We start from the raw sequence: 25,871 nt of genomic DNA, 5'->3' as shown, positions 1-25,871 counted from the left end.
AAAATTAATTAACTCTCGAAATTCTATTAGTATCAATTTATAAATCACAATAATTATCAATTTAAAAAATATAAAATACATATAAAAATTACTTGACTGTAAAAGAAATTGGCAATGCTAATAAATTGAGACACGAGACATAACATATATGATTTGAAAATTATATTAAAAAGATACTATAAATTACAATATTTAATAATTTAATATATTTAATTGAAAAATATTTAATTTTTGAAACTTTATATATGCCACATAAATTGAAACAAAGAGAGTAATATATATTATTTTTTAAATTATATAAAAAAAGTACTAACAACTTAAAATCTTTTTTAAATCATATAAAAATTTGGCTAACTTTTCAAGTTCCATGATACTCCATCCGTCCCATATTAATTGACTATTATTCTAAAAATGGTTATCTCATATTAGTTGATCACCTTATTAAATCAACAAAACATTATTTAAAATTTTCCTATATAACCCTTGCCATTAGTTCCTTTTGAAAGTGTCACATTTGTTTGTAAAATTCTCATAAAGTTTTTTAAGAGTTGAATTAGTAAAGTTATTTTCTTATTTATAATTTCTTAAGCACGGTACAAAATGAAATGAGACGAACGGACTGCCACATAAATTGAAATAAAAAAATACTAGCATATATTGGATAAAAAATCAACATATATTGGGCATCGTGCTGGCACGGGGTCATGTATCTAGTGTATGTGTGTGTGTGTGTATATATATATATATATATATATATATAAATTATATAAATTTAATTTAACTACACATCAACAGAAGTTTAATTTTATAAATTTAAATTATATACCTCCTAATTATATAAATTTAATTTTATCGATCAACAGAAGTTTATCAATATCAAATTTAATATATAAATCTCCTTGAATTGATCTTCGGTATTTCTTTAATTGATAATGTATTTCATATCTGAACCACTAATATATAAGAGTTGATTTGTTAAACTACTCGAGGAGTATATAATCAACGTATTTCATACTCCGGTGAATTATCCTTTACATGTCATTGCGTACGATATGATCAATACACTTGACATACATTCAAGATCGAACGTAATAATCTTGATAGAACTTGGTTTGTACAGTACTTTACGATGTTCTATTGTCTATTTCATAAAACGAGATAAGACATTGAAGATTATACGTACAAATAATTAAACAATTTATTATAAATATAAAATTTAATTAATTGTTATCATGACATTTCTACGAGTATCATCTCGCATGTCATACTCGGATGGATTATATGTTAGTTCTTCATCTCTACATCATTACATGAGATATTAAGTTCATGATTTGACGACGGACTGATTGAAATTGTACATTACTCTAGAAATATAAGTATAATTATCTCCTAATTCATATCAATGTAGTTTCATACTCTAAATATGGATTATTGATATTTTTTGTTTATTCCACGAATTTTAATTTTATTTATAAAAGTATACAAAAATTTTATACTTTTTAAAATAATTAATTGTAGGTGTAAAATGAAAATTCAGTATAATGCACAATAGCAGAATTATAATTAACATGAATTTTTTAAACAAACCGACCTCCGGATGTCGCTTTTATTAAAAGTAATTAGATTAGATAAAAAATACCGACCTCATGAGGTCGGTATCACATTAAAATTAAGATAAATAAAAACTAATCATGCTAATTAAATAATATTGACATCGAGAAGTTGGTATTTATATTAATTTATTTTTTAATTATATAAAACCGTCATCCAAAGGACGATTTATTTAAATAATACACTTTATTGGAATTTAACTTTTGCAAGTAAAACTCCAAGACTATGCAATGGAGTTTGAATTTATACTATTGAACTTCTAGGATATTTTTCAAACTTCGGCGCACTATTTTAGAGTTCCATATGTAAACATTTGAGGAAATTTCATAAACAACTATATTTGTCTATTTGATTTTGTCCCGATTCAAATGAGATAAAGGAAACATCTTTCCTTTTCCTCCTCAATGGTTTCGAGGATTCATCTTGATGAGTCATTCAGATGATTTTTTCGGTCTGGAGACCGTCTTCAATAGTCTCATCAATCTTGACTATCTCACTAAACTTCCCTCCTAAAATGAGCAACATCATATTGTGGTACTCCGGCTCTTGAATGCGCACAAAGATTTCAATAATTTCTTTCTCGGTCATAGGAGGCCTAACCCTTGCAGCCTCTCTTCTCCAACGGTAGGCACACTCTCAATAGCTTTCAGTAGAATTCTGTTTGATTCTCTTCAAAGAGTATCGATCGAGAATGAATTCTACATTGTAACCAAGCCTTTCAATGAAGTCTTTAGTCAAAGCATTCAAACTTGGCCACTGCTTGATTTCTTTAAAAATAAACTATTTCAAAGCTTCTCCTTTTAGACTTCGACTAAAGAGTCGCATTAACAAAGTTTCATCTTTCCCTATTCCCACAATTTGGTCACAATAAGCCCTCAAATGAGTAAAAGAATTTTCAACTCCACTAAAAGTGTCAAATTTTGGTACTTTAAAACCTTCTGGAAGCTCCAAATGTGGATGAATGCACAAATTTTCATAATTCAACCCCACAAAGTCTGGGTGTATTGAAAGTCCTTCAGTGCATTCATAACTTCCTCTCTGCTGCTTTGTTCAGTCTTTCCTTTTATGACCTTCCACTCTTTCTCCTTCTTTTCATAATGTTCGAGTTCAAAATGTATAGTAGAGGCAGGGTATGATTCTGGCAATATTGGAATATGAAATACGATTTTTAAAGGTATGGGTTGAGTGGTAGGTGGGCTTTGGATAATTTGAGTAGGAATTTGATGGATTGGAGGAAAATTCTGGAAAACGTTGGTATTTGAATTTTGAGGAATAGGTAACTTTTGATGTGAGCAGCTAGCATGATGTGGCTTAGGGGTGGTTAGGTCGATGATGACAAGTTTTGTATCCATAGCGGTGGATGAATTGTTTGGAAAATGTTCGGGTGTTGGATCTGAAGTAGGAAAATGGAGTGGAGGCCTTCCATTGTGTGGAGTAGAAGTGTTTACATGGCAACGATAGTCAGATTTGTCAAATCTCGGGTTTTATCCATTTCAACCCTCATTTCAGCAATCTGTTAGAACAATTGTGCAATCAATTTGTTTTGTTCAACAATGACAGGGTCATTCACAGTAATTTCATTCAAATCACTATTCTCAATATTTTCAACCACTTTTTATTTGCCTTTTAAGAAAAATTGATCGAAGAAGGAATTTTTAGGGTCTTTAGACCGTGTGAAGTATGAATGTTCTGTCATTTTCTCAATACAGATCAATTTTTAAGTACCTGACTAAGAAAAATAACTCAAAACATAAATGTGTTAGTTTTTGTCGATGATAAATAATACAAAATATCACACACATGATCACAAACACATAGGAATTGCTCCACTTGAAGACAAACTAGCCCACATATATAGAGAAATGACTAAATAGACATGAATTTGTCTATTTGATTTTGAGCTTACTAAATCAAAAATGTCGACTTGAGTCAAGACAAAGTCGATTGTATCTTTCATTGTCGTACTTCTAATTTTCGATTGATATGAAATTCCAACCTCCTTGCAAGAGCAAAAAAAACATAAATTTTCTCAAAGATGGGGACCGAGCCTTGAAAGGCTGCCTATGTATCTCACGAAGGAGAATTTAGGTCCTACGTAGTTCGACCAACTTGAATCTCCTTCGATTTGAGACTGTGAATCTTTTATGATATGAGAGAGTAACATTTTGATAAATGAAGTTTGAATTTTATTGGAAAACTAAAGACTCAAATAGTATTTGGACGTACTTTTGATAGTGACTTGATATCTGTTCTTAGGGGTTCTAAAAACAATTTGAAGAGGAGTGAGCTAGAATATCTCCAAATAAAGCAACTTATTCACACAAACAGTTATAACATATAAACAAATATTGCGCATTTTAAACAGATATGTGACCCCTTTGTGCCAAGGGTAGGCCTAACGATTTGAAGGATGTATAACGTCGTTTGAAATATTTTATTGCCCCAAACTGAAACTTATAAAAATCTTATGAATACAACTGAATGGGATACATAATAGGAAAAATGAGATACAAATAATCAGTCTCACGCAGGGGTAGACTCCTAAACTATACTTCCAAATAAAATCTTCATCATTGATTTCTTGTCATCTCTGAATGTCCACGTTTTTGGATGGAATAGCAGCTTGTAGAGATCATTCTTCGACTAGAACAAACTTTTAAACTCTCTACCCCAAGAAACAATGGTTTGTCAAACGACGTATACATCCTTCAAATTTAAACACATAAGTATTATTGTCTTTTTATTGACCAATGGGTCAAATAGACACAAGGTGGGCTTCTAATGGGTCCAACATGCCTTGGGTGTTGGGTCATCTTAGTTCAAATGCGCTAAATTGAGGGATTTGGTTTCGCTCTACGCTAGTTGACTAAGAGTGACTTTTGAAAGACCGGGAACCCAAGGACAACTTAGGCTGGAACTATGACAACCATTGGACGCATGACGAACCAATAAATTGTCAGTCATTCCGAAAAGGATTAAGTATAAAAAAGACCATCTACAGTATCGCAAAATCGTTCTTTAATATATTGCATTTAATGTCGTTGTGATGAAAGATGCCATGAAAACAAAATGACAGTTAATTGCAATTTAAACAAGTAAACCATAGATAAAATAATTCAACAATTATCAACAAAAAGTCAAAAGTCAAGCCATTACTGTTAGAACTAAATTAAATCTCCAGCAAAGTCGTCATTTCTGTTTTATCGAAAAATAAAAGAAAGACTTTAATTTTCAAAAATCAATTTAACTTAAGTTTTTAAAAATTCAATTTTCAAAGAGAGTCGCCACTTAATTTTTTGAAAGAAATTAGAGAAAAGACATAAATAGACACATGAACTTGTCTTGAATTTTCAAAAAGACACCTTAACAATGTTGCTGTCCTGTTACCCCACTAAACAATCTTGAATTGATATTATTAAATCATTTTTTGTCCACTTTACATAGAGTGTGTGTGCACTCTCTTAAAGAGAGTGAACAACCTAAAATAATTAATATAATTTGATTTTTACAAATATTTTATTATAAAATATATTTTCTTATTATTTTAACTTTTTTTCCTTATTATTTTTTCTCTTTCTTCTTCAAAAATTCATTGAAGCTTCTCACTTTCAATGTCACCATTTTCATCACAACTTCACCTTCCTTTTTTTTACTACTACTCTCTTCGTTTCACAAAGAATGGTCTAGTTTGACTTGACACATAGTTTAAGAAATTAAAAAAGACTTTTGAATCTTGTGGTCCTAAATTAAAGTTATATCAAATGTACAAAAATGTCATTTAATCTTATGGTCTTAAACATGCCACGTGGAAAGTTGAAATTAAAATCTTACCAAAAAAAGAAAGAGGTCATTCTTTTTTGGGAGAAGGGACGGATTTACCCCCGAACTTTAATAAATGGTACGTCTATGCCCTCCGTTATACTTTCCGTCCACATAAGCCCCTGCCGTCCAATTATAGGTACACATATACCCCTCTCACTAACGGACCCCTAATTTCTTACACGTGTCTTAATCCTATTGAACTACCTGTTTAACCCTTTTTTTTAACCCATAACCCAACTATCCGCCCCATAATCCAACACCTACCCAATTTCCTCTGAAAGGAATCCTAATTAAAAGACCCAGAATATGATGTTGAAATTGTTGCTGATGATGTTGGTGTTTCAACAAACACCTCATCCTCCTCCTTCAGCGACTCACACATATACCCATAATCATACCCATATTCCTCAGCGGCTTGTAGCTCAACCCTGGCTGCCTCCTCCGAAGCCAAAATCAACAACCTCTTGATCTCATCCCTCCTCGCCACCGAACGCCTCCATTTCCGTCTAACCATAAAACCTGACACCGATCCAAAAACCGCCATGAACGCCGCCACCACCAAGCTCGAGAGAAACCCTAGATCCCATCCCACAAGCATTTACACAAACCCACAAACAACAACAGATCACATCCAAATCCTAATCCTTCCAAATTCATAGAGCTCTATACCATCCCTCCACCGATCACGATGTTGAAAATACTCCACCACACAAAGATCAAAACTTTGCATGCACACAAAATTCAATCAACCAAAATTGTTGAGAAATCGAGAGAGGAAAGTGCAATAAAGTCACTGGAAGAGAGAAGATTCAGACCCAAAGAGAATTTTTTTTCTCCTAGAACGAGAATTTAGAGGATTTTTTTAAAGTTTGAAGTTTAGGGGAAAATTGTAAAAGGAAACTAAATAATAGGATATATCTTAGAGGAAATTGGGTGGGTATTGGGTTTATGGGGAGGGTAGTTGGTTTATGGGTTAAAAAGAAAGGTTAAACGGGTAGTTGATTAGATTTAAGACACGTGTAAAAAATGAGGGGGCCGTTAGTGAGAGGGGTATGTGTGTACCTATAATTGGACGGCAGGGGCTTATGTGGACGGAAAGTATAACAGAGGGCATAGACGTACCATTTATTAAAGTTCGGGGGTAAATCCGTCCCTTCTCCCTTCTTTTTAAACAGACTAAAAAGGAAAGGAGGTCATTCTTTTTAAAACGGAAGGAGTACTAGTTTTACTCTCTTTAATTTTAAAATTTTATCTAAATATTTTCTTACATTTCGAACAATTTGATAAACCCATTAGATTTTAAAATGATAAGGAAGTATCAGATAGAATTTTTTTTATCCGATTTCAATCAAGTTCTTCCAATTTTCGAGAAATTCATTGATTCTTTTAAAATTACCATTTTTAATTTTGAAGTTATATGAAAATAAGTAATTGATGATACATTCAAAATTTTAAATTTTCTTTGAAAAATAAGTAGTTTTGATATCAATAATTCGATAAAGTCTAGAAAATAGGATGACTTTTTTTAACAAAAAAATCACTGAAATAAAGAATTTGATTGGAGAAGAAGAAGAAAAGAAAAAAAAAAGGAAGAGGAGTTCAACTTGACGTGGGGGGTAGGGTGAGAGTGGGAAGCAGAGGCGGATCTACGTGCAATCTAGGGGGTTCACCCGAACTCCCTTCGTTGAAAAATTACACTATATACGTAAGGTCAAATTTTGGTTTTATGAGTATATTAATCAAAATGAACCCCATCAATACTAAAGAGAAGGATGACGGAATGGATAAGGGGTTCAAGTTCTGCTGGGAAGGGCCGAGTTCGATTCTCACTAAGTGCATAGTTTTTCACCTTTTTTTTGCTTTATAAGGTTGAGAAGTTTTGGGCCCAGATTCCCAAACAAATGAAAAGGCCTCATTGGTTCAATGTGAAGCTTTATCCTTTTTATTTTGAGAAAATTAGCAATCAAGTCATAATATCTAACATAATTAGTCAAAATAACAACACTTTAAAATATTTATTTAAAATGTCATAATGGAAATATTTTAGAAAATAATTTGTATTCAAATTTTATTAATTAAATTTCCTTTTATTTATCAAAACAGTCCTATATTGGACCAAATTCTAAACCAATAACCGTTTAAAAAGAAAAAAAACAATTACACCACTACCCATTACCCTTATTTCCCCACCATTCACGTTTTCTTTCCCCCACCTTTCACGTTTTCCAGCTTCTCTTTCTTCAAGGTTCTCACAAATTGGTCAATAAAATCTCTATTTTAATTCAAGAAATTTCTCGATTGTTAAACGAAATCTCTATATTAATTCAAGAACTTTCTCGATTGGCAAAGGTAATTTTCATTATTTACTGAGATTTATTTTTTAAAATCACCGATTATGATGTATATTTCGGATTTTCAGTCACTTTTTTTTATTTTTATGTGATTTTGTTTAGATATTCATCAAATATTTATGTATTTCAGATTTTTTGTCTTTTAAACAATTTTTTTTGTGATTTTTTTTTAATTTTTTCAGATTTAGTAGAATCTAAAAATTCATTTTTATGTTTATTTTGTTTGATTTTTAGTACATTTATATTTGATAATATCAAAATTTGCTTTTAGGGTTTTAGATTTTGGGGAAAACATCTGATTGTCTACAATGACGGAATCAATCAAAATTACTAGAAGTATACCAAATAATATTCAAAATTTTGGGGAATTTCCCTCATTTGATTTGTGTATTACCCAAGTTTTGGAAAATTTCCCTCATGACTATATTAGTAAGACATTTTTTTGTATTTTAATCATAACTGTATTAGTAAGATATTTTTTATATTTTATTTTTTGTAAGACATTTTTTGTATTCATGTATATACTCTCTGCAGTTTTAATCATAACTGTATTAGGAAGACATATTTTTGTATTTTATTTTGTAAAAGCAATATAAGTTTGATGAAAACACAATATATAAAATTGTGATGAATACATTATTAGAAGGAAAATACAAACTTATTTGATATTCATTTAGCGTTTGGAATACAAAATGATATTGAAATACATCCTCATTTTATTTTACTACTAATTTGTACTTATATTTTTTTTCTTAAACTAGAATGCCAAAAGAGTTGTATTCATTATAATTCTATACCAACAATTTTTTGTATTTTAAGTTATACATATCTTTAGGTATATAGATTGTATTCCATATTTTATATAATTTAAATTTGTGACTCATATAATTTTTCAATTACACTTTAAAGTAATTACACGTTAAATACACAAAAATAAATAAATTCATAATATGAATACATTTCGGTGGAACACATATTCAAAGAATTCCAAACAAGTAATTATATAAAACAGAGGGCATTAGAAATTGGGAAACAATTCCACTCTAATAAGATATAAAATTCAAGCATCATTAACTAAACAATTTGCGGTCCATTCCTACACGAACTCCTATTGTGCCTCTTAAACCCACAAGCACTGCAAGAATTCATGCTCTTCTTCCCATATAGCTCGTTGTATGCCTTGTCACGATACTTCTTGGATGGCCTTCCAGGTCGCTAGCTTCAAAAAGAAAAAATATAGAACACACACTCAATACATACTGATCGGTTACATACAAGATTTCACCTTTTAGCTCAATTACAACAAATTGAATCCAATATTTAATTGTATCCAGAGCTTACTACAAGGCAACAGATATTGGTATACAATTCTTAATTACTTTATGATTTTTAATCCCTAGTTGTACTCTATTCAGTATATCACATAATTTTTATGACTCTATCCCTATATTGTTACTATTTACATTAACTTAATAGGATACAAAATACTGTATGCATTAAAAAAAACAACTTCCAAACTAAAAAAAAACAAACAATTTCATTTGTTCTACATCATAATTTGGATACAAAACATCCAAAAAAAAGCTAAAAATATCAAATCATACAAAGATTTCACCGATTTCATCAGAAAAAAATCAACCCACTATTATAGTCGAGATATACAAATATATCATCCAAACAAATAAAATAATCGACAAAAACAAAAATACCTGATGACAAAATTTCTTGAATTCAATGAAACTGACGAAATTATAGTCGTGAATTTTGAAAACCTCCGTTTCAAGAATATGCCGAATTCAACTCGAAGAAGCTTTGAAAATTATCAATTGAATGATTTGGAAGACAAAACTATTTTTTGCAAATTATTTTTTTGGAATTCTTAAGAACAAGGCAAAAAAACGCTTGAAAGAAAAAATGGCAACATATGCTCTTTCAAAACGTAACTGATTTATATTTAATTTTTTTTCCTTTTTGAAATTTTCTATTCCGTGATTTTCTCTATTATGTTATTAATTATTTGTATTCTTTCAAACTAATCAAAATAAAATAAATACATAACTCATCCCTTAACAAACAAAAATATTGTCATTTTAAATAAATAGTGAAACTATTGTTAAGGAGTCCCACTAAAAGCTAAAATATTGTTGTTTTGAAAATTTTTCCTTTTATTTTTCATTATTATATTTTTCAATTTGTCTTTGTTTAAATTTATTAGTCACATTCTTTGTAATTTTTCTTTTATTCTTTTTATTTATATTTTTCATTTTATTTTTACATAGTTCTCTTTATATGTACTAAGTTGAAGAAATGATGAATTTTACTTAAATTTTAAATTGAGTTTAAAAAATATTTATATAAAATAAAGTAAATTAAATTTAATCAAATGAAGAAATATAAATTTTGGATACAAAATCTACTTAATTAAATTTACTTCTTTACTTTAATTGTATTTTTTTTCAATTTTATTCTAAGGAGATGAAAATTAAACTAATCTTATTTGATTTATTCATCGTTTGTTTTTTTACAAATGACTAACCTAGTAAATTGAATTAAATGAACTAAAAAAATATTAATGCCATTTATTTATTTTCTGAATATGTTAATTTTTACCCCTTTTAAAAGATCTTGGTGACTTTTATAGTAACTTATGATGATTGAGAGGCTACTAATTTAGTTTTTTTTTTAATAAAAAAATTCAAAATAAAATAAAACACTGTGAAACTTAAAGAAAAAAAAGCACAAGAATTTGAAAAAAAAAAACTTGATGGAGCAGGGTAAAAAGTAAGAAGAACCTAAACGCGGTATAACAAGACAAGTTAAATTAAGCAAGTTAAGATTAATATTTTTTTTTCTCATCTCACGTGTTTATTACTTTATACTTCAAACCCCCTTCAAGAATATCCTGGCTCCGCCATTGGTGGGAGGTAAAGAAAAAAAAGAAAATGGAGGGATGGATCAACTTGAAAGTGGGGGTGGAAGATGAAGTGGAATTTAAGATTAAATCAAAATTAAAATAAATCAAAAATTAAAAGAGAGAGAGAAATAAAGAAAAAACTGAAAATGAAAAAAAAAATTTAATTAAATTAACACGTGTCATGAAATGGTTGGCGTGTTCAAGGGCTGATAGAAAAAAGATATAATAATATCAGTTTATAATTATTTAGTGGGGTAATAGGATAGTTGCAAAGTTAAAGTGTCTTTTTGAAAATTCGAGACAATTTCAGTAGTGACTTTATGTCTTTTCTCAAAAAAATTAAGAAAACTTATTAAATTTTCAAAAGATATCCTCTTTGGAGTCTAAGAACATGTAAGCAAATTTTGTTGTGAATAGACCATTCAAAGTTAGACGCCACACGATTTTATCATCAATGGAGCTTGTGCTAGGGACATTAAGTATTTTGTATAGAAAAAAAACGAGGGACTGGGGTAAGGAGAAGGATAATCTATTAAAATTCCAAATCCCATTGATGGAAAGGTCTTTGATCTTAATGTTTTCTTCGTCTCGATTTAGAGGACCTTGAATACAACTTCTAATATTATTTATGAAAAGGTATCCAAATATTGTGCCAAAAGACATATGAGGTAGCTTTGTTACAAGTTTCCATCCATTAAGGATACACTTCCAGGTGGATGATGAATTAGCTCTAGGGGAACTATTTGGTTGAAGTCTATATTAATTAGTGGGCAATAGAGTTATTATTCTTTTTGTAATAGTGGTGTTGCACAACATGAGACAATCCTAATTGCCCATTGTACCAATCTTGTTTCATTGTAGATAGCTATGCTGAGAGTAAAAAAAAGAGAGTTGTTTAAAGAAAAGAACTCTTCTCACCAAAAGGATTATCATAGAGAGAACAAAACAAAACTCTCTTAAAAAATAAATGAGAATTCTTGAAAAATCAACCAGAAATCTCAAAACATAGTCACAAAAATTCAACAGTGACAAATCGACAATCCATGACGAGAAAAATGAGCTCGAATTGCCAGCCCTGATGACAAACGAGTCTCACCTATCAATCCCCTGAATTACTCAATTCCAATAAATTCGTCCAACTGCTCATGAGAGGGTATATCTCGTTGTATATTTTACGAAGCAGAATGTTGTCTAGATCGAAACAAAGACTAAGGGTGTGTTTGGTATGAAGGAAAATATTTTCCAATTTTCTCATGTTTGGTTGGACTAAATGTTTTGGAAAATGTTTTCCAAATCAACTCATTTTCCTCAAATTTAAGGAAAATGACTTCCCTTCTAAACTTAAGGAAAATATTTTCCAAAACTCTCTTTCAACTTCAAATTACAATTATTTTTTGTTTAAAAATCAATTTATTCCTCAAACCACCCCCCCCCCCCCCTCCCCCAAAAAAAAATAAAAAATTTAAAGCTTGTTTTTAAATTCAATTTTTTTACCCCACCCTCACCCCTACCCCCACCCCCTCCCAAAAAAATATTTAAAAATTGTTTTTAAAAGATATTTCTAATTTCAATTTTTTATTTTTTACCCCCCACCACTACCCTCGCCCCCCCCCACCCAATCAACCCCCTATCAACCCCCAACCCCCTTCAAAAAGAAAAAAATTAAACTTTGTTTTTAAAAAATATTTTCAACTTCAAATTTTTATTTTTTCATCCCGATTCGCGATCACCCACCCCCTCTCCGGTCACCCCCCCACCCCCAAAAAAAAATTGAGTTTGTTTTAAAAAAATATTTACAAATTCAAATTTTCATTTTTTCACCCTACCCTTGACCCCACCCCCACCAGCGCCCCCCCCCCCCCCCCCCCCCCCCCCCCCACAAAAAATTTAAGTTTGTTTTTAAAAAATATTTTTAATTTCAAAATTTCATTTTTCCACCCCTAGAACCCCCACCCACCCACCCCCCCTCCCCAAAAAAAATAAAAATTTCAAGTTTGTTTTTAAAAAATATTTTCAATTTCAAAATTTCATTTTTTCACACCCTACCCTCGACCCCCACCCACCCCCTACCAGCCCCCCACCCCCCTCCCCAAAAAAAATAAAAAATTTCAAGTTTATTTTTAAAAAATATTTTCAATTTCAAAATTTCATTTTTTCACCCCTACTCTCGACCCCCACCCACCCACCCCCTACCAGCCCCCCACCCCCCTTCCAAAAAAACATAAAAAAATTCAAGTTTGTTTTTAAAAAATATTTTCAATTTCAAAATTTCATTTTTTCACCCCTACTCTCGACCCCCACCCACCCACCCCCTACCAGCCCCCCCCACCCCCAAAAAAAATAAAAATAAATTTCAAGTTTGTTTTTAAAAAATATTTTCAATTTCAAAATTTCAGTTTTTCACCCCTACCCTCGACCCCCACGCACCCACCCCCTACCAGCCCCCCCCACCCCCAAAAAAAATTTTAAGTTTGTTTTTCAAAAATATTTTCAACTTCAAAATTTCAATTTTTCACTCCTACCCTCGACCATCCCCCCCTTCACCCACCCCCTACCACCCCCACCCCCCCCAAAAAAATTTAAGTTTGTTTTTAAAAACTATTTTCAATTTCAAAAATTATTTTCTACTCTAGTAAAAATAAAAGATATTTCTCAAAAATATTTTTCATTCATAAATCAAACACTAAAAATCTTTTTCGGAAAATATTTTCTACTCACTAACCATACATGAGAAATTAAGTCAAAAATCAACTTGTTTTCCTGGAAAACATTTTCTAGGAAAACATTTTCCTTCATACCAAACACACCCTAAAACTTTAATAAACACAACTGGATTCTCTTCAAGCTTTCTCGACTCAAAGAGACCATTATTGAGCTACCTATTTGGATGCAAAGATTGGATTTCAAGAAAAAGTACTACAGTCATATTCTAATTTTGATGAGAAAACTCAATACAAGAATTATTGCAATTGTTCATTTCTGTTGTGCATAGAATATATTGGAGAACTGCAACAAGCTCAAGAACTTCCATTATCTTTGCCGAGGAATAGAACAGAACACTGTTTCAATGTTTCCTCCGGGCTAGTAACTGGCAAAAGAGAAAGAGAAACAAATAACATGTAATGTGATTCCCCTATTAATTATGCAAGAGAATAACTATTCAAACATCAAAAGAATGAAGTTTTAGACAGACCTGTGTGACCCACAGTTCTCTCAGACTCATAGATCTCATGGTCATTTCCTCCCTGTTCAATAAAAAGCACGACTCTTATATCAGTCCGGACATGAAAAGAAAGCTTCAAGCATGTCAGTAACTAAAAATTACCTTGTATGTTTTGTCTCCGAAAAAGTGAATTTCATTAAATTCTTCAAGGTATCTCAAACAGTAAGTCTTGTCCCAACCTTGGGGGAAAACCTGTCATGACCAAGATCCCCAAATCATCTGTCAATAATATACTTAAAACGTTCAGCGGTCAATGAGCACAAGAAAAGGCTTAAAAATGCTTACATCAAAACTAATTTGGCCTCCAATGGAGAAGGTGAGATTAAAATGTGGAAACTTTTCTCTGAGCACTGATACCATAGTTTCGCGTATCTTCTGTACCTGATTATAGTTTCAATTGTCTTTAAATCACAGAGAAAAAAATTCTATCGGAGGTACATTACTGCAAAACATATATGCAATACTAGAGCAGTTATCTATACCTTGTCATAATTTTCAAATTCATCCCTTTCTTCTTGGCTACAGTTCCTCCCAATAGGCGACACATTTAACATGCCACTTCTAAACTCAATGAATGTTCCTCTGCAAAAAAGAATGATTAAGAAGTTTGCCACAACGAAGCAAATAATTCAACCTTTGATCTATGTTTACTTGGATCCTTCAAAAATGTTGTCGGTGTGTGTTAGGTCCTTCAAAAAAACAATTTTTGGAAGATCTGGCAGACTGGCATGGGTGCGGCGACATTTTTGGAGGATCCAAGCAACACAGACTTTGATACACTCACCTCTTTATTGGAATATCCAAGTCAGCAATGTAATGGAGGGTAAAGTTAATAAATTCCTGCATATCATTTGCATCCCATCAAAATATTTCATGGCCATCCACATATAAACTCATTTCTACTTCAATTGGGTGAACCTAACTATAAACACTAAGTGTCACTCAATTATACGCAACATACACACACAATTAACTCTATAAACTCATTTCTACTTCAATTGGGTGAACCTAACTATAAACATTAAGTGTCACCTAATTATACGCAACATACACACACAATTAACTCTTCATGGAATGTGTAATAACTTGGTTTCTAGATTTTCGTAAACTATCATAAACATTGCTTCGAAACTTATGAAATATCACGTCGGAGCAATTTTTCAACAAAGTACAAATTACATAGTAATCTCTCTATTTTGCTCTTAGGCAAACTATCCTTCACCTTATAGATAAAGATATCATGCAGAGACTAATTTATCACTTCAACGAAATTATTTTTCGTAAGTTAAACAACAAATAATTAGAAGGATCACTAAGCCTTTATCAAACTGCACTTGGTTGGGTATGCTCCCCTCTTTGCACTATTACAAAAACAAAACATTTCCTCGTTAAATAAGAAAAACGCATTGACTAACCTTAAGCTTCTCATCCCCAAGATATGACTTCAAGCTCTGCACGCCCACCAAGAGTCATGTCATTTCAAAACAAATCACCCTGCTAATTAACAATTAAGGAGAACGAAAGAAGCGATGCACATTGAAGATGGGAAGAAAGAAAATCTCTTCAAGCTGTTCAATAGTTCCATATTTCATGAGACTATTATCAAGTTTTAACATGGTACGAAGTGCTTAAGTAGTGGCAACAAGGATGTTGTTTTGAGTTGATAAAGACAGTATCCGAAAATTTTGTTTTGTCACAAAGTGAATATGCACTCACAAGTAATATTATAGAGATAGGATATCAAATTCTAGTCATTAAAATTACCTGTTTTCCAATAAGCTTGCCATCTTTATGTGCTACAAGGCCATTTTCAGAGAAAACATAATCATAGTCATTTGTAACTGCATCACAAATATTAGAAAGATCAAAATGTCATCATTCTCAAGAAATTCTTTTAGATAGGTCAGTTAATAGCCACATATTGAGAATCAAGGGACATGCATGACCTCAAAGATTGTATAGCACTAAAGTTGGGCAGAAAAAGGTACATTTCAACAGCTAACATGGAGCTATAACCATAAGACTACGCATGCCTTTCTAGTGGAAAGGTCATTTCATTTTTCAAATCAAAACACAGTTCAGTACTCGTGGCTAGTGAACTCATAGTTCTACACTTCTACTCTTGCATGATACTGCAAGGAATTTCAGATACTAAGCTAGAAACATGAGCTCTAATAAGTTGATGTAGCACCTTTCATCATCCCAACTCCAAGTTTAGTATATATGTTAGTTAATCTAACCTGTATTGCCAAGCTGTTCTGATATCTTGACAAGGTCAGAACCTCCAACAACTCCAACAGTAACAACCTGCAGGTTGACAAAATTGTTAAGACAGAGAATCCTTGAGAGGAAAAATAATATATGTGGAAAAGAGAGAGAAGGAAAAAGGAGTATGGCAGAAGAATCATCTACCTTTCTAAGTTCCTGCATGAATTTCAACATTTGTGGAGTAGATTCCTGAAATTTTGATGCAAATTATCCAAAGAAGAAAAATCAATATCGTTATGGGGGTGATTAAATGTCACTACTAGTAAATTTACTGTAAAATTAAACGAAGAATAAGAATAAGAACAATAAAAAAACCATGACAATATTTTGAAAATAAATGTACAAGCTAGCAAGAATACACTGAATCATTCGACGACGCCTCAACCTCAAACAGGTTGGATTCAGCTACTAAATATACAAATTATCTATACCATTCTGCTCTATTCAAGCCCATCAAGGATGCAATTGTCCATAAAGTCAAATTAATCTACAGTAAGGGTGTTTTCAGTATCGATCTGATTTTCTCATGTTCCTTAGGTAAAAAAATTTGGAAAATATTTTCTTTAGAAACACAAGTTCCTTAAAAATGAGGAAAATGAATTGTCTAATGGACGTAGGGTAAACAAGTTCTGGAATTAGCATTGCACATTGATTTTTTCCTCTAACACACCTTATCATCCCCCCACCTCTATACCCCTATCCCACCACACCACCCCTATCCTCCTGTTGCTTCGATTATATACAAATACTTTTAGAATAATATTTTTTTACTTACATACCGAACACACCCTTAGTAACAGAAACAAAGGGAACAATCAAACTAAAGCAGCATATACGAGCAGGAGCAATCATACTATACCTTCCTGGGTGCTGTAAGAGTTCCATCAACATCAAACAGAGCAATTAAACCAGCTTTCCTTGCACCCATTTTTATCTTTCTATACTTGTCACCAACTCTTCACTGCATTCAACAACCAAACATTGAACCTTATCAAACTACACTTGATAAAACCAAAATAAAATCCAATACAAAAGTTCACAAAGATGAAATGAAAATCACAATATATAGTTGTACTAATTTGTACAACACAATGGACGGTGGCACTTTGCGTACTCACTAAAAAGAAAGTATTCAACAAGACGACAACGTGAAGCAAAATCAGTTACAGAAAATGCAAAATTTACACCGATTGAAAAAGAAGAGACGTGGATTTGCTGCTTATTTGCTGCAGACTCTAAATGTTTTCCCAGGAGTAAGTGTAGTTTCTGATTTGCCAATTTGGAAACTACATAGCAAGGGGTCTTTTACCGTGAAATCATGTTATTGGAGTTTGAACTTCAGCCAGACAATGAAAGAAAAATGGCCTTGGAAACTGATTTGGAAGGTTAAAATACCACACAAAATCTCATGTTTCAGCTGGCTGGTGGTCAGGAGAGCCTGTTTAACACACGAAGTACTGCAGAGAAGAGGTATTCAGATTTGCTCTAGGTGTTTTATGTGTGAGCAAGTGGCAAAGATAAATAGTCATTTCTTCATTCATTGCAAAACAACAGTAAATCTGTGGAACATGTTCTTCTGTTTACTTGGGATAAGTTGGGTAATGCCCAGGACCTCCTTTGATATGTTGAAAAGCTGGGAGGAGTTGGAAGAAGGGGATCACAAGAAGATTGGTGGAGAAGTATCCTAGCATGTGTTTGGTGGACTTTATGGAAAGAGAGAAACGAAAGATGTTTTGAAGGAAAATCTAGTTGTTTCCAGAAGATTAAGATGAAGAGTATAAGTCCTTTGTATTTTTGGTGTAAACATGATATAGTGGGGGAAATAGATAGTTTAGTTGACTTCATAGGACAATTGTAAAGCCTCCTATCTAGACTTTTAATCTCGATGATGCCCTTTGGGGTTGTAAATCCCACCCCATCAGCTTTTTCTTGTTGGGCTTTTTGGTGTGAATACAATTACTATTATAAAAAAAAAGACGTGCAAGTGGACAATTTTCCACCACTTTATTGCGCATTCATTGGCTTACTTCAGCAAAAATTGGCTCGGAGAATCGGACGCAGATCTGAGATCGAATTGCTTTGCTGAATTTATAATGTGGATATTGGGATTTGAGGGGTGATTGTGTTCTTTTCACTCAAAGGCAGCCCACTTGAGTTTTTAGATCTATGTCCCAATATCTGTTGACTACATGTGATTGGTTGGGCCACGTATTGCATTGTGTTGTATCGTATTATATTGTATTATTTTGATGAATAAAAAGTTTGGATATATTATATCGTTCTTCGTAGTTACATAATGTCACACATTTATAATTTGATGATAAACTGAAACGATCCAACCCATAAGTGATATTGTCCGTTCTGGGACTAGGCCTGCACGACTTTAAAACGTGTCGCTAGTTTATAAGGTCTGTTTACTAATAAACCCAACATCTCTCATGTGTTTTTACCGATGTAGGCAAGGGCGGAGCTACCCTAAGACAAGGGGTGTCAAGGAATACCCCTTCGCCGGAAAACTACATTGTATATATAGGTCAAAATTTGATTTAATGAATATTTATACAAGTGTTGACACATCTTGACATAAGTTGAAGGTTTAGTGTAGTGATTAAGGAGTTACAAGAGTTGTTTGAGGTTGTGTGTTCAATCTTTGATAGCAACATTTACTTTTTTACTTTTCTAATCTTAACCTGGGCGTTGTTGTCTAACCATGAATTTAAATGATACTATACAGATTTTTGGGACCATTAAATTTTGAGAAATGAAACAACAAATAAGACATCTAAAATAAAGCAGTTAAGGCAAAACAGTGCATTATTCTAAAGGGAAAACATTTCGAAACTAACAAATTTCTTGATAGAGGGTACTCAAACAAAGGTAATTTTTAGCAATAAATCCATACTCAAATTGTGAATACACAAACGGATGATCCTGAGCTTTAGATAAGATTTTACGGAAAACAAAAGCATCAACTTAACAATAAGAGCTTAAGATGGCACAACCTTATCTCCACCTGGGCAAAAACAATTTTTTTTATCTCAACTGTTAAAGTTTTAGGTCAACAAATATTAACCATGAACACTATATAAAAGCCAGGGAAGAACAATGAGCAACTTAAGAGGAAACAGGGGAGTAAATGAACAAATTCTTTCACACGATTAGCTTGAGATGCTCTACAACTGTATCCCGTAAAGCAGTAAGATGAAGACTTTGACAAAAATCAATTTTAAACAACTATCTTTAGCTAAGATAAACTCATTTCACGAAGGGATAACATTTACCACAAGCATACACAGTTAATCATGCAAACATTTGCGAGGAGTTGTGACAAAATATTCAAGAGTAAGCTATGGCAAGACAACAAAGAAAACTCATTCAATACGATGTATAAAACGACGATAATCCACATCGAATAACTACTAGTACAATTTATAAACAAAACAGGAGCAAATCACACATCAATTAGAAGCTTAAACCATTGAACCCAAAATCACAGAAAATATCACAAACTAAAACTAAGGCTTGCATAACCAGCAGTTAAGAGTTAAACGGATATGGAGGAGGACTAAGAAAATAACAAACTAAGAAAAGTATGCAGTAATCCCAAGAACCAGATTAGCCTTAGGGTAAAATAGAAACACATTTTGGACCAAGAAAGAAACTAAGAAAAAAAATCACAGAGAAACTATTTTAGAGCATTAGACACTGAAATGGACTTGAAACTATACAAAACAGGATTCTCACAAATTAGAACTCTAACAAATGTCAACTACGAAGAAACAAAAGCAAGGAACCAGCATGCTAAAGAAAATACTACAACAAAGAAACTCTGGGAAGCAGTAGCTCTTTATAGGGAACACGAACTAATGCATTGACAAAAACAAATTCGCATATTAGGACGATGAGCCTTTACGATCAAAGAAGTTATAATGATTTATGACTCTGATGGTATATTACTAACAACAAGAGTGAAAGGAGCGTTACTAGCTAATACTCATCAGCCAGATTCCAACATATGAAGACAAAAATGAAGCTAAGAATACATAAACAGAACACATAGGAGAACTAGAAATTTAAACAAAAAAACTAAGAAAAAATTTACCTCTTTCCTGGCAGCGACTGAGATGAACGAGCAAGAGAAAATTCCACCCCACGAGCTCGGTTCCGAAAGCAGAGAGTCGACGCCGAGTTAGAAAGAGAGCTAAATTTCTAATTTTTGATGAACTACACAGCTTACACTACCAGATTTAACAATGAGAGGAACCACACATTAGAAACTCCAACAGATAGCCAACAAATACAATTTCAAAGGGAAAAGGTAGTTCATGAGGGTCAAAAATATGAAATCTGTATAGTAAAGAAAAGCTAACAGCTAGCACCCAAACTTAAAATTAAGAAATTCTTTCACACTAAACATCAAGCAAGACAAATGAAACTCCTAATCAATTTTAACACATGAAAACTAAAACACAATTAAGAACATCTAAATAGAAATTAAATAGAATAAAGCTACGAAAATATTTTACCTTAATCTGAAAGAATGAAATTTCAGGTCTCTCAACTTCGATTCACAATGAAAACAGGCGAATGAGAGGGCTGTTCGAAATTTTTGAGAAAATACAACCAAATCAAAGTGGGATTCGTCAGATTTTTCGTACGAAATAGTTCCAAGATCAAACGGATTTTTGAAAGGGATTTGAGAAATTGCAGGGCGTGGCTCGATTCTCGAACGGCTACTGGTATAAGGCACGTGAACTGAACGAATGAGGGGGGAGACTGGCTGAGCGTCGTCGTTTGAAATGGATTCTGTTCTTGTTGGTCGAGTTTACGAGGAAGAAGAATAAGTTGAGAAAGGGGCGCATCTGGGGCCTTTTCGAGCGTTCTTACTCCAACATTTACAAGATTTTAGAATCATTATGACAAAAATAAATGAGTTGGCAATATAATTGGGTACTAGTTGAAAGAAACCAAATAACACATATTGGGAAATATAGATCTAAAAAAAAAAAAACTAGTGGCACTCTTTGAGTAAAAACACCTCAACCCGGTATTCCAACATCCACACTATAAATTACGCAAAAGCAATTTGATCTCAGATCTGCGTCTGATTCTCCCAGCCAATTTTTGCTGAGGTAAGTCAATGAATGCACAGTAAATGATGGAAAATTGCTCACTTGCACGTCTCTTCTTCTTCAATCGGTGTAAATTTTGCATTTTCTGTAATTGATTTTTCTTCATTTTGTCATCTTGTTGAATACTTCTTTTTAATGAGTACGCAAAGTGCTACCGCTCATTGCATTTATCTGTAACAACGGTACAACTATAAATTGCGATTCTATAATTTGATTTGTTTCATTTCATCTTTGTGAACTTTTATGTTGGATTTTATTTTGGTTTTATCAAGTGTAGTTGATAAGGGTAAATGTTTGGCTATTAAATGCAGTGAAGAGTTGGTGAGAAGTATAGAAATATAAAAAATGGCTGCAAGGAAAGCTGGTTTAATTGCTTTGTTCGATGTTGATGGAACTCTTACAGCACCAAGGAAGGTATAGTATGATTGCTCCTACTTGTATTTGCTGCTTTAGTTTGATTGTTCCCCTTGTTTCTATTACTAGGGGTGTGTTGGGTATGCAAATAAAAAAATATTATTTTAAAAGTATTTGTATATAATTGAAGCAACAGGAGGATGGGGGTGGTGTGGTAGGGATAGGGGTACAGAGTTGGGATGATGATAAGGTGTGTTGGAGGACAAAATCAATGTGGAATGCTAATTCTAGAACTTGTTTTCCCCATGTCCATTAGATAATTCATTTTCCTCATTTTTAAGTAACTTGTGTTTCTAAAGAAAATATTTTTCAAAATTTTTTACCTAAGGGACATGAGAAAATCAGATCCATACTGAAAACACCCTTACTGTAGATTAATTGACTTTATGGACAATTGCATCCTTGATGGGATTGAATAGAGCAGAATGGTATAGATGATTTGTATATTTAGTAGCTGAATCCAACCTGTTTAAGATTGAGTCCCCGTCGAATGATTAAGTGTATTCTTGCTAGCCTATACATTTATTTTCAAAATATTGTCATGATTTTTTGTTGTTCTTATTCTTATTTCTTCGTTTAATTTTACAGTAAATTTACCAGTAGTGACATTTAATCACCCCCATAATGGTATTGATTTTCTTCTTTGGAAAATTTGCATCAAAATTTCAGGAATCTACTCCACAAATGTTGAAATTCATGCAGGAACTTAGAAAGGTAGAGATTCTTTTGCCATGCTCCTTTTCCCTTCTCTCTCTTTTCCACATATATTTTATTTTTCCTCTCAAGGATTCTTTGGTTTAACAATTTTATCGACTTGCAAGTTGTTACTGTTGGAGTTGTTGGAGGTTCAGACCTTGTAAAGATATCAGAAGAGCTTGGCAATACAGGTTAGCTTAAGTAGCATATATACTAAAGTTGGAGTTGGGATGATGAAAGGTTCTACATCAACTTATTAGAGCTCATGTTTCTAGCTCAATATCTGAAATTCCTCGCAGTATTATGTAAGAGTAGAAGTGTAGAACTATGGGTTCACTAGCCAAGAGTACAGAGTTGTGTTTTGATTTAAAATATGAAAGGACCTTTCCACTAGAAAGGCATACATAGTCTTATGGTTATAGCTGCATGTTAGATGTTGAAATGTACCTTTTTCTGCCCAACTTTAGTGCTAAACAATCTTTGAGGTCATGCATGTCCCTTGGTTCCCAATATGTGGCTATTAACTAACCTATCTAAAAGAATTTCTTGAGAATGATTACATTTTGATCTAATATTTGTGATGCAGTTACAAATGACTATGATTATGTTTTCTCTGAAAATGGCCTTGTAGCACATAAAGATGGCAAGCTTATTGGGAAACAGGTAATTTTAATGACTAGAATTTGATATCGTATCTGTATAATATTACTTGTGAGTGCATATTCATTATTTGACAAAACAAAATCTTCGGATATTGTCTTTATCAACTCAAAACAACATCCTTGTTGCCACCACTTAAGCACTTTGTACCAAGTTAAAACTAAATAAAGTCTATGAAAATTGGAACTACTGAACAACTTGAAGAAATTTTATTTCTACCCATCTTCAATGTGCATCGCTTCTCTCATTCTCCTTAGTTTTTAATTAGCAGGGTGATTTATTTTGAAATGACATGACTCCCGGTGTGCGTGCAGAGCTTAAAGTCAGATCTTGGAGACGAGAAGCTCAAGGTTAGTCAATATGTTTTTCTTATTTAACGAGAAAATGTTTATTTTTGTTATAGTGCATAGAGGGGAGCATACCCAACCAAGTGCAGTTCGACAAAGGCTTAGTGATCCTTCTAATTATTGTTGTTTAGCTTGAGAAAAATAATTTCGTTTAAGTGATAAATTAGTCTTTGTGTGTATAAGATCTATAAGATGAAGAATAATTTTTCTAAGAGAAAAAAAGAGAGATTACTATGTAATTTGTACTTTGTTGAAAATTGCTTTGACGTGGTATTTCATAAGTTTTCGAAGCAATGTTTATAATAGTTAACAAAAATATGAAAACCAAGTTATTACACATTCCATGAAGAGTTAATTGTGTATGTTTGTTGCGTATAATTGGGTGAGAATTCATGTTTATAGCTTAGGTTCACCCAATTGAAGTAGAAATAAGTTTATATGTAGATGGCCAAGAAGTATCTTGATGGGATGCAGATGATATGCAGGAATTTATTAACTTTACCCTCCATTACATTGCTGACTTGGATATTCCAATAAAGAGGTGAGCATATCAAAGTCTGTGCTACTTGGATCCTCCAAATATGCCACGCACCCATTCCAGTCTGCCATATCCTCTAAAAATTGTTTTTTGGAGGACTTGACACACCCGACAACATTTTTGAAGGATCCAAGCAAACATAGATCAAAGGTTGAATTATTTGCTTCGTTGTGGCAAACTTCTTAATCATTCTTCTTTGTAGAGGAACATTCATTGAGTTTAGAAGTGGCATGCTAAATGTGTCGCCTATTGGGAGGAACTGCAGTCAGGAAGAAAGGGATGAATTTGAAAAGTATGACAAGGTATAGATAAGTGCTCTAGTATCGCATATATGTTTTGCAGTAATGTGATTCCTTTTCTCTGTGATTTAAAGACAATTGAAACTATAATCAAGTACAAAAGATACGCGAAACAATGGTATCAGTGCTCAGAGAAAAGTTTGTACATTTCAATCTCACATTCTCCATTGGAGGCCAAATTAGTTTTGATGTGAGCATCTTTAAGCCTTTTCTTGTGCTCATTGACCGCTGAACGTTTTAAGTATATTATTGATAGATGATTTGGGGATCTTGGTCATGACAGGTTTTTCCCCAAGGCTGGGACAAGACTTATTGTTTGAGATACCTTGAAGAATTTAATGAAATTCACTTTTTTGGAGACAAAACATACAAGGTAATCTTTTAGTTACTGACGTGCTTGAAGCTTTCTTTTCATGTTCGGGTTGATATAAGAGTCCTGCTTTTTGCTTGAACAGGGAGGAAATGATCATGAGATCTATGAGTCTGAGAGAACTGTGGGTCACACAGGTCTGTCTAAAACTTCATTTTTTTTATGTTTGAATAGTTATTCTCTTGCATAAATACTTGAGGAATCACATTACCTGCTATTTGTTTTCTCTTCTCCTTTTCCAGTTACTAGCCTGGAGGAGACATTGAAACAAAGTTCTGTTCTATTCCTCGACAAGGATAATGGAAGTTCTTGAGCTTGTTGCAGTTCTCCAATACACGACTGTATGCTTGTATTCTATGCACAACAAAAATGAATAATTGCAATAATTCTTGTATTGAAATTTCTCATCAAAATTATAATGATTGTACTACTTTTTCTTGAAATCCAAACTTCGCATCAAAATAGGTAGCTCAATAATGATCTCTTTGAGCCAAGAAAGCTTCAAGAGAATTCAGTTAAGATTATTAATGTTTTGGTCTTTGTTTATTTTTAAGAGAGAGTTTTGTTTTGTTCCCTCTATGATAATCCTTTTGGTGAGAGTAGTTTTTTTCTTTAAACAACATACTCTTTTTCTTACTCTCACCATATCTATCTACAAATGTAACAAGATTGGTACAATGGGTAATAAATTAAGATTGGCTCATATTGTACAACACCTCTATTACAAGACTTAGAATAATAACCTTATTGCGCACTAATTAACATAGACTTCAACCAAACAAATCCCCTAGGGCTAATTCATCATCCACCCGGATGTGTATCCTTAATGGATGGAAACTTGTAACAAAGCTACCTCATGAGTCATCAATAATGGTTGTTAGTTAACTTTTTGCACGATATTTGGATACCTTTTCATCATAACATTAGAAGTTGTATTCAAGGTCCTCTAAATCGAGACAAGGAAAATATTACGATCAAATATCTTTTAATCAATGGGGTTTGGAATTTTAATAGATTATCCTTCTCCTTACCCAATCTCTCATTTTTTTTTCTATACAATACTTATGTCCCTAGCACGAGCTCCATTGATGATAAAATTGTGTGGCGTCTAACTTCGTATGGTCTATTCACAACAAAATCTGCTTACACGTTCTTAAACTCAAAAGAGGATGAATCAACAGTAACAATAACTTCAATTGGATTTGAAAAATTAAGGCACCAAATAA

At 32.6% G+C, this 25,871-nt stretch overlaps 3 protein-coding genes across 4 annotated transcripts in view; 2 read left to right on the top strand and 1 right to left on the bottom strand.

Annotated features, from left to right (window-relative positions):
• The window catches only part of LOC125830992 (LOB domain-containing protein 1-like), a 393,543-nt gene that overhangs the window by 149,434 nt on the left and 218,238 nt on the right, over positions 1-25,871 (top strand). The window lies entirely within an intron of this gene.
• Positions 13,703-18,372, bottom strand: LOC125830987 (phosphomannomutase-like). 2 transcript variants are annotated; one of them, XM_049510182.1, is made up of 12 exons: positions 18,217-18,372; positions 17,049-17,150; positions 16,334-16,378; positions 16,162-16,228; positions 15,686-15,762; positions 15,337-15,372; positions 14,706-14,761; positions 14,404-14,503; positions 14,207-14,302; positions 14,024-14,113; positions 13,892-13,943; positions 13,703-13,786 (listed from the first exon to the last, which is right to left on the bottom strand). In XM_049510182.1, exons 2-12 carry the CDS (start codon positions 17,115-17,117, stop codon positions 13,716-13,718), a joined length of 759 nt encoding a protein of 252 aa, XP_049366139.1. In that variant the 5' UTR covers positions 17,118-17,150; positions 18,217-18,372; the 3' UTR covers positions 13,703-13,715. The 2 variants fall into 2 exon arrangements, with proteins under 2 accessions (XP_049366139.1, XP_049366138.1); XM_049510181.1 differs by having other exon boundaries at positions 16,162-16,378; positions 18,217-18,324.
• LOC125831506 (phosphomannomutase-like) lies at positions 21,667-25,063 on the top strand. The gene is made up of 11 exons (XM_049510682.1): positions 21,667-21,735; positions 22,405-22,451; positions 22,558-22,622; positions 23,018-23,094; positions 23,406-23,441; positions 23,924-23,979; positions 24,179-24,281; positions 24,373-24,465; positions 24,559-24,648; positions 24,731-24,782; positions 24,888-25,063. The coding sequence occupies exons 1-11, from the start codon at positions 21,667-21,669 to the stop codon at positions 24,956-24,958; spliced, it is 759 nt and encodes a 252-aa protein (XP_049366639.1). The 3' UTR covers positions 24,959-25,063.

Source organism: Solanum verrucosum, unplaced genomic scaffold (genome assembly GCF_900185275.1).
Source record: "Solanum verrucosum unplaced genomic scaffold, falcon-dt-bn FXZP01000049.1, whole genome shotgun sequence".
Classification (NCBI taxonomy): Eukaryota; Viridiplantae; Streptophyta; class Magnoliopsida; order Solanales; family Solanaceae; genus Solanum; species Solanum verrucosum.
The sequence above is the reverse complement of the archived record's forward strand: the minus strand, read 5'-3'. Positions and strand labels throughout refer to the sequence as shown.

Bases quoted from the DNA above. Each gene is read 5' to 3' on its own strand.
- LOC125830987 (XM_049510181.1), bottom strand. From the start codon at position 17,117: ATGGGTGCAAGGAAAGCTGGTTTAATTGCTCTGTTTGATGTTGATGGA. The intron at 16,379-17,048 runs GTATAGTATGAT...TCAAAATTTCAG, and splicing joins CTCTTACAGCACCCAGGAAG to GAATCTACTCCACAAATGTT. The intron at 15,763-16,161 runs GTTAGATTAACT...TTTGTGATGCAG, and splicing joins AGAACAGCTTGGCAATACAG to TTACAAATGACTATGATTAT.
- LOC125831506 (XM_049510682.1), top strand. From the start codon at position 21,667: ATGGCTGCAAGGAAAGCTGGTTTAATTGCTTTGTTCGATGTTGATGGA. The intron at 22,623-23,017 runs GTTAGCTTAAGT...TTTGTGATGCAG, and splicing joins AGAAGAGCTTGGCAATACAG to TTACAAATGACTATGATTAT. The intron at 23,980-24,178 runs GTGAGCATATCA...TCTTCTTTGTAG, and splicing joins TTGGATATTCCAATAAAGAG to AGGAACATTCATTGAGTTTA.